General features: G+C 39.3%; 1 protein-coding gene and 1 long non-coding RNA gene across 2 annotated transcripts in view; one reads left to right on the forward strand and one right to left on the reverse strand.

Moving 5' to 3' along the window:
- LOC139107873 (glutamate receptor ionotropic, kainate 2) overlaps window positions 1–16,154 on the reverse strand; it is a 99,292-nt gene that overhangs the window by 61,444 nt on the left and 21,694 nt on the right. The window contains exon 2 of the mRNA XM_070665746.1: window positions 15,351–15,512. Within this exon, the coding sequence (XP_070521847.1) occupies window positions 15,351–15,512 (162 nt within the window). The remainder of the gene's footprint in view (window positions 1–15,350; window positions 15,513–16,154) is intronic.
- LOC139107874 (uncharacterized) overlaps window positions 5,976–16,154 on the forward strand; it is a 49,868-nt gene continuing 39,689 nt past the window's right edge. Inside the window, exons 1-2 of the long non-coding RNA XR_011546575.1 lie at window positions 5,976–6,239; window positions 6,542–6,574. This is a non-coding gene — a long non-coding RNA (uncharacterized lncRNA). The remainder of the gene's footprint in view (window positions 6,240–6,541; window positions 6,575–16,154) is intronic.

Raw genomic sequence — 16,154 nt, forward strand, 5'->3', positions numbered from 1 at the left:
TACGCGGATTACAACAATCCGGATGGTTCCTTTCTTTATAGCGCGCCATTTCTAATGATCCGCCCGATAATACAAAGCTACGGAGAAAAATGCCAGACGCGATTAGACCGAAAAAAAAAATTTTATGCAGATGGTAATAATTATACCGCTTCGATGCCAAATCAATCAATCATGACGTGAAACCTCGACTTGCTGCTCTCGCTCGAAAGAATTCGCGTTCGAAGAAAAACGTCCGGTTAAGTCACTTTTCGCTTCTCAATGTTAAATTTTAACGAGTCGTTCGATCGATTTATTTGAAATTGCCCCGTTGATGAGTGTAATGTGATTGCTAGGTATCTAGGAACGGCAAACTTTCGGAATTAAAAAGGAAGAAGTGCCTCTCTTGCAAAAAAAAAAAAAAAAAATCAACCTAATTCGCAGTGTTCTTGCAATAATGACTCAACGATTTGCGGTACTTTTGCCCGCGTTTCGAATGCGGCTTGTTGCATCGTCTCAATCTGCCAGACATTAAATTTGCACAGATTATTAAGCCATGGCAAGCACGCGAAGGTAAATGGCCGAGGCCAAAATAAACTTTCAGCCGACTCGTGCTGGCGCTCAAAGCGCAAAGCGTGGAAAAATCAAGTTGGCTGTAAACGAGTCTCTCTCGAAAGTAAACGAGGTTTAATTCGTTGCTTAATGGGGTGATCGTTAGCCCCTGGCAAACGTGCCTGCGCTCTCTCTTTCCTTTCCTCTTTCTCACTTGCTATACGTGCCCCCTCTCCCCTCTTTTTTTTTTTTTATTGAAGTACTTTGCTATTCCTCTTCATGGAAACAATTTTCAATACAAAGTGCGTTTATAATAAATTGAATTCCGTCGTTCTTTTTTTCCTTTTTTAAAAATCGTGCATGTATATTATTAAAAATAAAAAAAAATTTATTTCCGTTTTCCAATACTGTTTCGTTAGATGATAAGAGGACGGTTGAAACGAACAGATAATTGAACCGAAAGAAAATAAAATACACGCTGTAAAATAAAAATAAGTAATAAGAGCACGCGAAAAGATTGTAGCGATAAAAGTGGAATATAAGAACCAAAAAGATCTCTTGATCGTTAGCGCAGAACAAATGCGTTTGCTCTCAGTAGGAAGCCTTCCGATGAATGTTCTTTTACCCACAAATTTTTCTTTGACTAGTTACTTGTACATACACAGATCGATGCATCCTAAGTAAAAAAAAAAATAAAAATAAAAATAATAAATAAATAAATAATATAAAAAATTAAAAGAAAAAAAAAACGTTTAACAAAGTTTTTCTAAAATATTATTGCCTGTTTCTTGGCAAACTCAGTAAAAACGGAGTTATCCGGGGAAATCTTTCGCGAATAGAATTTTTCCTTGCACCGCCGTGCGAGAAATAATGGCTAAAAAATTGTCGAGCTAGTGACGTTACGTCGCACGTAATCTACTGTGGAACGAAGTCCTTTTCGATACGCGTGTAGATATAGTCATCTGAACGGAAATATCGAACTTGTTGCAACGAATATATCTCGCGCGACACTCGATGTTCCGACCATCAGAAAAAAAATTTGTTTCCCTGCGAACATGGTGGAATTTCTTGTATCGTTTGCAACGCACACACGCCCGCGCGAATATTTCTCGTACACGATGCACCGCGCGATCGGTGGACACAATCGACAGAACGATATATATAAGTCTGACGTTTTATTACCTCCGCATTCGGTTCCTATCAAGAGATACTCGAAGGGTATAAACCAGGATAAGAAAAAGAGACGATATTTTCGACATTATTTGTTAGAGATCGCCGGACGTAACAATAATTGCAATTTTTGCCGTCGTCAGGTATTTAACGTTTCTGTGATTACTTTCAGCACGAATTGCCAAGCGAGTAATACTACTCGCGTACTATTTTGAAAAATAAAAGGAATTTATGTTTGCTAAAATATGAAAGCCTTTGTGGTATTTGTTAAAAACCTGCGGTATTTGGCAGAAATTGAATACGGTTATTATATTGAATCGTAAATGACAATTTAATAAATTCTAGATTGCATGATATTCCGTGCACTGTAAATTACGATTGTATAAATAAAAATAAAATTGTAAGGATTATTTCAAAACGGAATATTTCAATGAATTTAATACAGTGCGAAAAAAAAAAAAATATAGTCATATATTAAAAATATTTTTAATTGTCTAATAATTTTCTTGACACATTTTTGTTTTTTTTTTCTCGCGCAAAATCTCTCCAAGTCATTAATAAATATTTTACGTCAAAACGCGCACGAATATCTTAATGTAATATAGGATGATATAATACACGTATGTAATGTACCGATTCTAGTCTATACATATATTGATTGATTGATTTAGCGCTTCTGGTTTAAAATGAAATAAATGTAGTTTATTTGATTCTCTTTCGAAAGCCTCGGAATTCCCGACACCGAATTCCCACGGCGATATAAACCACGGCTTTTGTGAAAAAACCGCTGATGAGGAAAAAAAAAAAAAAACCATCTAGCGGCAATTTCGGGAATAAACGCAATTTCACATACGCTGGAATTTATATCGTAAAAAAAAAAAGTTATTCTTCTCTGAAAAATACATTTAGCGAAATCGCGGGTAACATCATTTCGCGTTGCTTGTTATCGCGCATGAATACCCGGACACGTTCGATATCGTGTTGTGCAAACAGTCCCAGCAAAACAAAATTATTTTTCAACGTCATTAGTTTTTTCGCATTATAACGTGACAGCGTGCATTAATTTATACAGTGACGATAACGACATTAATACCGCACTTTGAATATTCTATCGAAATTATTTCCAGAATTATTATTAATAATCGACGTTAATAAAACGGCATATTAAAATGGCATTTAATCGTAACGCTATACTAATATGCAATTCGTATCTTTTTTCATTAAATCGCATTACTTGCCAATTAAAATAGTGAACATTTTGGGTCTAGCGTATTTCTTCGTTCGATTCATTTCATCAAACTTGCAGTCATTTATTGCTGTACGAAGTAACCGAATCGCCTTATTTCTCCGCGGTTCCTCTCGGATTAGTCTCTAAGTTTCGCGCTGTAACTCGGTTACGACCACTTCATTACCGAGTATCTAACTAGATGGTACCCTACCGGCAGTCAATCGTATATATAGCCTCGTGTCAATTGATTCGAAGACTATGCATAGTCGAGTAGCCTGAATTCAGTTGTCCACTTGGTTCACGCTAGTAATTACATTATCCCCGAACTTTAAAGCAATTAACGCGGGCACCTCGCGGGTCCTCGAGCAAAACCCATGAATCTTCGGTGGCTCAAACGAATCTCGGTTTCGACACGAGAAGGAAGATCCAATTGTGTTAGCCGATAATATTAATCGATTTTATTTTAATTTTAATGAAACGAGAATGGCACGCGGTACGTTATTCATCCGCCGACTCTCGAATATTCCCGACGATGTGCGGCCTTACTTCCCCGCGTGACTTTATAGAAATCGTTCGTCTTCGACTCGATAAATCCGAGATGTTCCATCTGCGGGGTCTACTTTGTCGCACGGGGTTAGTATTGATTTCAAGACCGAATTCTAAGCTGAAAACGGCTAGGCGGATTCAGTATAATCATACAAAGAGCAACGTCGGCGGCTCTTATTTCAAGGACATAGTCTCTGGTCTCAAGTACTAAATTGGAAAGCGAGATCGATTGCGGCGAAAGAAAGAGAGTAACGCGAGAGCGGAGACGGCAGAGTTGAATCGCAGACCGGGGGGCGACCGGAAACACAGAAAATAAGAGAAGGCGAAAGCGAACTGTGGAGGCGAGCCAGCTAGCCAGCCAGCCAATCGTATCTGAATTTGTTTACGACGACAGTGCGCTGTCGAAAAAGTTTCTGTGGCTGACGTCGACGTCGTGCACGAGAAATACGAAAGTTAGCCCCTTTTAACGGAGTACCGCTGCCACAGTCAGTTTCGCGTTAATCCGGCGTGGGTCGAAATGCCCCTTACTCGCCCGCCGGCGGGCTCGGGCAAGGATTAATCATATTTCGAGAGGACCGTAGGTGGCTCAACTTCCTCCTTCAATGATCAGATCATCCGCGCCGGAGGTTCTCGAAGGTCAGGTCCATTACGGATAAGTCGTAATACGTATTCGAAGGGTAAGTTCCGGCCTCGGGTAAATGAAATTCGCGAAGATCCACGAGATCCAAGGTTAACGTTTGTCCGGCCGCACAATAGACGGGATATTCCGTTCTTCGAAGCTCGCGCGTCTCTCTCCGCGCAGTTCCGTACAATAAATCGAAAAAAGGAGAGCGCGCCGTCGCAAAGTACAATGGGAGCCGGCGGAGGATCATCGATGCCTATTTCCGGAGTTCCTCCTTTTTTTTTTTTTTTCCCACCAATACGCTCGAGGAAAAATCCAGCCTGCGCGATGCTCAATCTACTTGCTGTCGTCGACCAAAAATCGACCGCCGGGATTGTCGCGAGGAGATCCTGATACGTTATGAGCTTGGCCGCCGGCCACGAGAGTTATCTTCCTTCTCGCGCGCCGTGCCAATAGCGCTTCGCCGATGAATCTAACCGCAGGACTAAGCGACAACTTCGCTATCTGGGATTGCGCGACGGGAGAAAGATTTGCTATACTTCTTAATTTCGCGGGCGCGATAAGGCGGGTGCGTTTAAATCAATGACGCGAGAACGTCGAAGATAAAGCGGCGATGACAACGCGCTGTCTGTGCGAGTGTAAAAGAATAAAAAAAGAGGAGAGCAATTACATTGCTTCTTACGTCTCTTGGCCGTTTAACGCGCGTCGTCAGCTAGTATTTGAATTACCGCGTCGCTGTGTAATCAGGTTGATTACCATCTTACTCGAGGTAATTAAGTAATTTTACGAGCATGTGCGGGGAAGCTAACGTTAATGCACGAGTCGTTAAACGAATTAGCAATATAAATCGGTAATAAGACCATAGACTTTTCGCAAGTCGGAGTTGTTACCGGAGGACAGTGTGCGTCGTACGATTTAATTTAGCTTTATGATCTCTCGCTTGAATGACGGCACGTTAAAATTAACGATTGTTCCGAGAACAATCTTTCGTTACCTTAATTTTTTTTTCCTTTTATTTTTAATTTTTTTTAGACATTACAAAGCGCGCGCGCTATTTGCCTTTGCTTCTTCTACATCAAAGAAAACGGTTTTACATTTAACAGCTTTAAGCAATGCGCTACGGATGTACATGAATTTATTGCACGGTGCTTTAAATAACGCTTCTCGTCTCTTTGAATATAATTTATTTGTATATACATTCGAACTTTAATTATATTTATTTTCATAAGTCGATTAATTAATTAACTACTTAAAATTATTAATTCAATCAATCGAATAGTGTACAGAATCGTGTACAGTGATTTAATAAATTCTTTGGCGTGTCGGATTGCGTAGCGGGCGAGCGACCGGGAGAGATCGGTCATATGAGCGGCTTACGTGACTCTCGCGCGCGCGCGCAGTGTGACGTCGCAGATCCTCACACTCCCACTACTCACACTCCTCTTCCGGTGACCGAGCGGTCCGGGCGCACGTGGTAGCACGTGGCGCGTGATCGAAAGAAATCGTAGTCGGCAGTGATACACGTGTTCGAGTATACAAAAATGAGTCTCAGAGTGATTTGTCTTTCCCGATGAATGCTCCGAACGCGGAGAGGACTTCTCGAAAGTAATTAAAGTAATTTATATCACTATTTATCACGTTCTTCTTATGCGCGTTTCTGAAGTGATCTCCATGACCGCGAGTAATTAATTTCGGCTTTCTCCGACCAAGCTTCGAGCAAGATAAAGCATCGTAGATTACGCAATGCGTAGTCGACGTGATCGTCGGTGCACAATTGTCGCGGTAGTTCAGGACGCGTTAGTTAGCATAGGTTAGCTTGCGCCGAAATACATTATAAATTAATTGTTTTGTGAGCTGTTACCTGACCCGACTAACCAAATTTTGTTTTCTGTTACAGGAAAGGACTGAGGAACGCAATAAAAGTAGTGCTTATCGTTATCGATATTTAATAAACGAACCGCCGGCGGTTCGTCTATTTTGTTCCGCGAATGCCGTGCAAGGTCGCGCGAGTTTAATTTATTATTCGGGTTATTAATTTATTATCGCGAGTGTCCAGTGCGCGGAGGGATGGCTCGACTCGACACCCCCACTGAGAGGAGGAGCAGGCCTCGGAAAGGCGGCATGCATCGGTGGAGCAACCCGTTGGTAAGAATCATTTTTTAATTATAAAATAAATAGCTCTCTTCGTTCCTCAACTATACCGCTTTGTCGTGTCGATAACGAGAAGTAATTTGAAATAACAGCAATTTTATTAATTAATATAAAAGAAAGTTATACATTTAAAAAATGGTTTAATTGCTTTGAGATATTTTTCAAAAAAATAATTAACGTTGTTTTTAATTGTCGAGTTGTGAGAAATTAATTAGAGGCGCGTAATTTTATTTATTTTTTTTTAACATTAGACGTTGATTCAAAGTTTCTACATTTAATATTTTTATTTGTTACAGGATCGTCGCAACTCCACTGCAGCGCATCGGTCGGTGAGTCGCATGCTTTTATTGTACTAACCCTATGGGGAATCTATCCCGTTGATAAAGAAAAATAATAGAATAATACTGCGATATAAATAAAATAATATAATACAGTTTCCTATCGCATATAATAAATATAAAAAACCGAAAAAACCCGAAAAACCGAAAAACCGAATGTTCCGCGTGTAGTTTTTTTTTATGTTGAAAAAATAAAATTAAATGATATATTACGTTCACCGTTGCTAAGGGGACCGCGTCGATATCGATATATCATACGCCGTTCTCTCTTGGCAACGAATTGGAGACACTTTCCTTTACAGCGGCTTAAATCTACTGCGTCTCGAGAGAATGCCTTGGCAATGACCCGGCAAGACCTTTTTACGAGCGCGGAATAATTATGGGTCTAAGTCCGGCTGTTCACATTTTCACGTCGCGCACCCTTTTTTCCCTCCCTCTGCGTCGTAATAATTCAGTCTTACCCTTCTCACAAATTTTTATAGGGAGATAAGAGTTGTTTTAATATTTCTAATATAGTCCATCGCAATTTTTTTATTTTTTTTTAAAGCCGCGTTAGACCGAATCAAATTCGATTATTGCCGCTTTTCGCGATACTGATTGCTTTTCTCGCTTGGCTCGCTTTGTGCCGCGAGAGTAAATATCAGCTGTCGAAGAGTTATGTAGTTTGACAGTTCTGAACGACAGGGTTGTCGTAACGCTTCGATAATATTTTCTGAATACTGCGGTAATTATACGTAATAATTAGTATTAATCGTTGAATTTATTACGCACGAATATACTAAAAGTTTCCTTAGGATTTTTATCTTAGCGAAAGGGCAATTAACAGAAAGGGCAATTATTGTGTCTCTAATTATTTTTCTGCATCTTCAATTTTTATCAAAAAATCATTGAGCATTTGAACTACAAATGCATTTAATTTATTCGCGCCTCTCTCGCGAGCGAGCCGTATAATTTCGCACGAAACTAAGACTAATTCTGTAAAAGTTTCTGCAACCTAATATCCTTACGGCAACTAAACTTCAGTTTCTCAAAGAGTAATGCGGGGCCGTATTATTTTATCGCGTCTGGCGTGTTGCATAACGAGCAGCCTTACTGGCGACTTCTCTCTTTTAAAGTCCTTCAGATTATCGCATATACCGCCAGCTGGAGCTTTAACAACCGCGCGCGTCGGGCATCCCCGTGAAAGGAGCACCATACTAATTGACTTCTTGCAACTTTTCGCGGGAACCGCCTTCCCAGTAACTTCTAACTTTGTCGGTATCGAGACGCGGACCCGCTCCTTTCTCGCGCCCTTCCCTCGGTTAGCTCGTATCCCAACGACGAGGTCAGAGAACGCGGCTCATTAAAATTTCAAAGTACCACCCCCCCCCCCCTCCCGCCGTTATGTTCGGCGAGAACGAAGACCGTTCGCGTTTCACAGGTTCCCCATCAATTTGTTAGTTATTACCTAGGCATTAATTGGCAATAATCACGGCATCTTTAACGTGCTTCGATCATTTTCTCACTATCAAACAGACCTTTATCCATAAATTAAATTATTCATTTAATACTTTTACTAGGTAGACCTTTTTTTTTTATTTTACGTCGACGCATCGTCAAATAAAATAAAATAAAAAATTAGTAAATTATTTTATATCTTTTCTGTTGTCACTCGATGCAAATCATGCGAAAAGATACACGTCTGTTAACTGGAAACTCGTATGTAGGCGCGTCGTTTAACTATGCATCACTTATGCTCCGTTAAGCACGTACGATTATTCCTTATAAATATTCGACGATTGCCCGATTAAACGAATAATCAACGTTCTCGATTAGCATCTCGTATATACATATTAACGGTAAAAAAAAAAGTAGGAAAATGTTTTAAAATTATTTCCAAATATATTTTTATTTAAAATATTCATTATATACGATTTCGCCAGAAGGATATCTTTCATTTGCAAGTACAAGCAATGCCTCATTGTCCATACTGTACAAAGTATAACGATAACTGAAGTTGGGAATTAACTTTTGCAAGTATTATCGTATTTTTGACTTGCAAAAATCAATTAATTTGGCCACTTATAAAAGAATATTTCTTAATTTTTGCGACAAGCATATTTTATTATTAAAAAAAATACATATACCGTAATGTTACATTCGGTAATATTTTACCGGATAATTCTATCTGAAGGGACAATAAATAGTAAAAATATCTAGCAATAGTATTCGAATTTGAGCAATTCGCCGTTGCAACAGGTGGCTGCGCGAACGATCCATTAAACGATTTATTTCTAGTAGCAGTGAGGTAAAAATATTGTATATAGCGTTTCCTTCGAAATTTCTTCGACTAGTAAAAGCACGTGCTTAAAAAAAAAAAAAAAAATCTAGATAACGTTTACGACAAATAAAGAAAAAAATAAGTGATAACATTTTTGCGCGTTACGTGTCGTGTTGCTTTGTATTAGGTATCCGCTCGACATTTTGAATATTCAACAAACGAATCTGCTTAAGCGGGGTAGCGACAAAGACGTATTGTTTTGCCGAAACAAATGTACGTATGGCCCGTAAGGATGTCCGTTTGTTGGTCCTCTTTTCAGTCTCCTTAACGAGGAGCGGAGTACCCGAGTCTGTACTTTGATGTCGGCAATTCTCTCGGACGGATCCCAAACCATCAGCTTCGTTCAATCAGAGTAATTGCGCGTTAAATCTCTTTGCTCGCCATTGAATCAATTTTGCAGCCTGCCGAGCACCTCGCGTACATCCTTGTCGCTACGATGTTTCCTCTGTAAGTCGCTTCTCTCGCGCAAACTCAATGCCATTCGATTAATCGGTCTGGAAAAGCGAAAGATTCAACAGCTCTTAAACTCGTTCAAAAGATCTAAAATTTCCGCGCATTAATCTATTCGCTTTTATATTAAAATCGCGACGTTCCGCAAAATGTTGTTAAGACACTCCGCCTGGTGGCAATTTCTTTCGCAGCGCGTGCTCCCGTCCCCATCATTTACGCCCGTGAAATATTTCGCCGGCTTACGTTGCATCGACGCGACGTAAAGAGTAAATAATTTTTCTGAAGCGTCCACACGACGACGCAATATTTTTCCGTCGCGGAGAAAATTGGGGAAAGTCCACGGTGCGGAAGATACACGTAATGATATTACCAACTTGGGTGGGTGAATGCAAACTGACGCCCGTGCGCTTTTAAAATCTCCTGGCAAAGTGTGCGACGATGCTTTCAAGTCTCTTGCTATCTCAAGGTAAAAGAAAAAAAAAGGGGAAAAAAAGGGAGGGCAAAAAAAAAAAAAGGATTTCTCGAACAAATTCCCAACTGAGTTTGTTAGAAGTGCAAAGAGAGCGGATGCGAAACGGCGGCATTTCTCTCGCACGTATTCCGCACGTCTGCGTGCAACCGCATGCACAACTCAAGGCGTCTGTTTCGTTCCTATCGATATTGGTTTCGCGGTGCACTGCGGTGTATTGCGCCAGTTTACGTTTCCTTCCGTCTGGCCTCTTCTCTATTTCGCCAACTCGTACCTCCCTTTGCCTCTGGCTGCTTTTCAGTCTTCCACCTTCACCGTGCCGCCCCCCAACCGTCATCCCTTTCTCCGCAGCTCCGATCTGACCTGCCCGTATTCTTTTCTGATCCGCGGTATTTCCGCAGCGGAATAAAACCGATCGGCAAAAGGATGTGCAATGAAAAAATCGGAGGAGAAGGGGGAGGAAATTAAATTTAAAGAAGCGTCGATAAAATAATTTGCAACGATAGATCTTTTTAGGAAGAGATAATTGTGGTGTGAAACGTGAAAGCGGAGTAGAAATTCCAAGGAAAAAAAAAAAAAAAAATTGTAGGATCCCGGATTTGTGAGGCGACGCCCAATACACGTACATCTATAGAAGCGTGGCGGCAAGCGCAGATTAAGACTAAAATATAGCCCTAAGCCTTTTATTCTGCTGTCGGTATTATATCCCGGGATTTATTTACAAACGGCGGCAAAGCCGCTTCCGTGACGAGCAAGAGAAATTCAAAGCCACATCGATAAACATATCTTCCGGTTTCATATTCGAGAGATTTGTAACGGGTTAAAAAAAAATAAAAAATAGAAAAATAAAAAAATAAAAAAAAGATATCATGGCAACACGAAACGCGGTCCAACTACCGGGCGGATAATATCGATCGGAAATGAATTTCCCTGCGATTTCCCGACGGCGTAGCAGCCAAGAGCGCGGAAAAGTCATAACTCGTGGATTCGTTTCCCTCCTTTGTGTACGATCGCGCGGAGAAATTCGGAATTGCATCTTTGCACTGGCGATTATATGAGCGACTCAATTGGAACTCGTTCTCGCGTCACGAAACTTCAAATTGACCGGGCAGTGGTTCGCGACGGCTATAATCAACTAAGTTACCTTTGCTCTCAGAGGATTAAACTGAAAGTCAAATCCCCGGGATTTGCCGCCGTGGTCATTATTTGCAGATTTCATGGCGGTGCACTCGGCGTTTATGACGTGCGAAAGATAAGAGGACAATACTCGCTCGTCAGCGAGCTAAGAAACTTACGCGTGGCAAATGAATTTTTACATTCAACGGTAATGATGCTTTGCCGGATGCTCTCTTTTCAAATCTCCCTTTACGTTTCATATTTTCTTCATTTCTCCACGCTCGCGGCAGACTTCCTAAGACTTTTGTCTAACGAGAGAATCCTCCATTTACTTAATTGACGGATAAATTATTTTCGTGTACCTTAAACTGCAGTGACATTTTTATTTGGCAAAGTAATTAATATACTTGTTAATAATCTACTCGTCGCGGGCTTATTTAATTTTAACTTTCAGTTTTCTCTGACGAGTTCAAATTATATTAACATCTACGTACCGCTATCAATAGTAAAATAAAATAAAATAATAATTGCAAATTTTTTTCTAAAATACTTTAATATAATATTAAAATTAAATTTATTAGTTATATATATTTTAATAAATATTAAATTATATTAAGATCTATTAGCGTAGAAGTATTTTGCTCCTTGGCAATCACAAAGCAGCAAGTACAATTTTCTTACATACATATATGTATGCATCTTAGGTACGACTGGAAAACTTTCGCATCAAAGATCGAGTATCGGCATAAAGATGCTTGTGATCGGTACAGACATGTTAGAGAACTCACGAACACGCGACATGACGTACCTTTAACGTTTGGACTTCTACGAGAACTTCAGAAATTATATGTTTACATTTCGTGAAGTTTGCTTTGAACTTCGACGGCGTTTTCGCCGACGAATATCGTATCGATACTTTCTCCGTGTAAATTTTAAGTAAAGAATATTTTTATTTGCTTAAAAGAAAAATTTTGGGGAAATCAGGTCTTGAGAATTAAAATCAGGGTAATTAAATTAATCCCGAATATACGTAAAGTTAATTATAAATTACGACTTTGCTCAGTAAATTATTGCTGACATAGAAGGCTCCGGGAGATATTGATCGCGAATATTTCAAGTTTATTTCAACTCCGCGTCTAAATTTTAAAACTTATTCGTAAGCAGTCTAATGAACGCAGCAAAAGTCTGCGTAATTTGTGTCGATACTGCTTTAAGAGCGAGAATCGTATTTTTCCCAGACGAAAGAAAACATTCACTCAAAGTGCAAAGAGCTTAAACGAGAAACTAGTCCATCGGTTGATATTTAGCTCTGACACGTAATTTGCATAAGCGTATGCACATACAGGGCCGAAGCACGTGCGCGTGTAAACGAGCGATATAAAGATACGATGATAATGCGACGAGTAAGATCGAAGTAGTCGTTTTTCCCGCAAAATAGCGTTATTTGAGCCAATGTACATTGCTTTTTTTTTTAGATTTTTACGGCGATACGCGTACGTGTTATACCAACGATCGAATTTTGTATGCAACACATAGCGTAAGCTAATGCTTCCAAAGAAAATTCGCAGAACCGAGGCGCAATAACGTTTCCAATAGTTAAAAAGCGACGTTTTTTAATTTGATTTAATTTTTTAAGTATTAATTTTTCATTGAATTTCTCTCGAGTATGAAATAATTATTAGTAGTGGAAATATTTCAATTGTAGCACATTTAACAAAAAAAATATTCAATACATGTTACAGTTGTATTTTATAATTATAACAATACACGTTGAATTGTATGAAATTTTCATTTGGTTTAATTAATACTACATTAAAACACGGGGAATTTTATCGAGGGTAATTTCGATGTCGTGTTCGTAACCGACAGTTCAACGATCGACGTACGTATTCAGTACAGAAAATTCAACGGTTTCGTGCTTGAACAAACGAGTCCATTAAAAGTCACTGAAAAGAACTCTCGGCGATACAAGCTACCATGGCAGTTATGACACGGACTGGTTCCGAAGTGGCTTCTTGCCCAAGTAGTTAGCAATACGTGCATGCATTCTAGCTATCGATCCACGTGGCAATTCTGAGGCACGGATTAGCCGACGCCATTGACGGAAGTTTATCGCACGATAGCAGCGTATTCATATGATACAATATTGTTTAAAGTCGACGCCACTTTAATTTGATTCACCGCGATATTTATACAAATTAACGATGCGGAGCTGTTTAAATTATAGCTCGTGAAAAGTTAAGAAAATTATCGTGAAAAGTATTTAAACTGAAACTTTAAAAATAAATTTTTATTAAAAATTTTACTGTATGTATTTATATGAAAAAAAAAGAAAATTCTTTACGTTTACTTTAGATTTTGATATTGTAATTATCTTTCCAAAATTTAGAAAGCTTTGTGTGCAAAAGGAAAGTTAAATTAAATAATCCTGCGTGTCCTAGTTTTATGTTGCTTTTCAAAATGTGAACATTTATTTCCATGCTTTATGCGTAGATGTACACGATTTCGTGTGCAGCTAACGTTAATAATATTCTCTGCGTTGTTAAATATTAAACATTTTTCGGACGTCTTTGTTCGCGTATTATTTTAACATAACGCGAATTTTATAAAGATAAAGAAAAAAAAAAAAACTTTAAATGTTATCGCGAACAAAAAGCGGGTTACAAGCCGCAAGTTCGCGATAACGGAAATTGAATCGTAAAGATCGTGCTAAGGGCGGTACACATGGCGCGAAAAATAGAAATGGAAATGTATGCATGAGTTATTGGCCACGTTGAGTGAATTTGACGAAATCGGATCTTATAAATGCATTTTTGCACACCGCGAAAGTTGCATGCCCGTAAAAGGGTTCTTTCAAATATTGCAACTAAAAGATTGTATTTCGGAAAGCTTTCTCTTCCTCTCTCTCACTTTTATACGGTATTATCAGTAATATTACGTAACATACAGCAAATGCGATTATTGCCATCAGTCATTTCGGACGTGAAAAGTATAAAGGAACAAAAATTATGTGATGCCGTTTTAAAAGATATAAATTTAATTTTGAAATATTGAAAGACTTCCTTTTCATCGATCGTGTAAGATACACAATTTCACGCGTTAGAAGGCATCCGTCGCTTAGCGGCGTTCTGATTTACGACACAGATAACGAAAATAATGACGGCAGCCTATTGGCTATTTTCCTGCATCAATATTAGATGAACGTATAAAGCATTAATATCGTGCTCACCAATATTCGATTGCTATAACATTTACGCAACGCTTATGCGCCGCTGTTCGAGCAAACCTAATATAACGTACGCTTAATCGTAACGCGATTCAGTTATGAAACAAGAAATTAATATTTCTCGAAAGGAAAAGATATAAGTATATTATTTTAAATGTATTATAACGCAGGATTTTATAAATTTTTTTTTTCTCGCTAAAGTAATAAGAATTTTATGATTTTTATGTTAAAAAGAAAATCAGTTCTCCGCGAGAGTGATATTGAGAAATTCCCGCGAGATGTGCTCGCGAACTAAATTGAACTTGTCTCAGATATTTTTCTCGATATGTCGAGCGCAAGGGACGAGTAATACGTTTTTAAGGATACCACGAACGACGTAGACAATGGTATATCCGATCACTATCCGATAGCGACAGTTGAGACGGATAATAATGCGTATGCTACTTTAATAACGACGAGAGGCAAGCCAGCCAGTCATTCTTGGCTGGTTTATACACGCCGTCAACACGATAAATTTTGCTTACACCAACGCGCCGTGTATAGAGCACCGACTAAAACGACTCTCAGGATATTCAAGTTACCCTCGGAGTATCCTCTGTCCCAAGTATCATGATTTTGTGCTCGATCAAGCCGAGCTCTTGCCTTCGACGTGGCTCGCTTGCGATCATCATTACGTTATTTTTATTATTCAACATATCCGCTGTTTCGTGGGGAGGGTGAATCAACGTCGCGTAATTGATCAAAAAGTTTTAATACGCGTGAAGCACGTTTGCGATTCTATCCCGCGCGTATTTTCAAAACTAGAAATTAATATTTCAGATCCGCGTCGGAAAAATGGGCTACGTGCAATTTGCAGTTTTCTGCGCCTGTGCGCGAAAACGAAACGAGTTTTCACGAATAAATCATTTTTGACGTGTAGGAAGCCGGTGAGATTAATGAGCGTGAGATGTTTTTTAACTTCGTTGAAATTTCTTACGGACGTGTGCAGCGCGGCGTCGTTTCATTACGCCCGCGAAATTTTCTGCGCCGCGAGTTTCAGTTTAATTTGCTGCTTCTTACACCGACGTGGATTACGAAAATGCAAACAGAGCTTGTAATTATACAGTTAACTGAAAAATAATAAAAGTATTAGCGCGGAAAAATGTATCGTGCGTGCGAAGATAACGCGCGATAAAATCACACTCACCCTTTTTCGACGCGTGGAAGGAATCATCTTTCGACACGTACTGGATGTCGTACTCCAACGTGGTCTTCGGCAGTATAATTTTGTCCTTGTTGATCTTGTAAACGGCGTACTTGAAGGCCAGCTCCGTGCTGCTATCCTTTTGGTCATGAGTGAATATAGCACCTAGAAAGTAAGCAGGACTATGATCGCGTTAATCCCCAAAGTGGAACCACCATTCCGTACCGTGATAATACTCGGAAAACGATCAAAGTTCGTCCGTCCGTGCTAATAAACTGCAACCTCCAAGCAAGGCTGAATCTCGTGTAACGGAGTTTACGTATAGTTTTAACGCTATAAAAGTGCTTATTCAGCTCGCGTACTAAATAATGTACGAGAATATAAAATTAAATAGACGAGGTATTTATAATATTAAACGTTAAAATTAAGCCGACAAAATTCGCCGAGATATCGAATGCGGGAAACGGAACCGTGTCGCGATATACAAAAAAAAAAAAAAAAATATGCCGAGAATCTTCGTCAGTCGCGGTAACGCCGGCGACGCGTTGATGAATGCAGGGTGAATTCTAATAACGCCTATTCATCAGACCGACACCGATTACATAGCCGCCAGGCTATCAATAGCGCGTCAAAAGTCGCTTTCTGCGGGGAATTTTTGCAAAGACGTCACATTTGAAAAATCTCGCAAGTATACGCTTCCAATTCATTGAAAAATCGCGAAGAGCTACCCCTGGACACACGTTATTATTATCAACAACTAGTCCATTCCATACGAGAAAAAGAATCTTCAAAGATGCTGCACATTGA

The sequence above is a fragment of the Cardiocondyla obscurior genome, linkage group LG14 (genome assembly GCF_019399895.1).
Source record: "Cardiocondyla obscurior isolate alpha-2009 linkage group LG14, Cobs3.1, whole genome shotgun sequence".
NCBI classification, from domain to species: Eukaryota; Metazoa; Arthropoda; class Insecta; order Hymenoptera; family Formicidae; genus Cardiocondyla; species Cardiocondyla obscurior.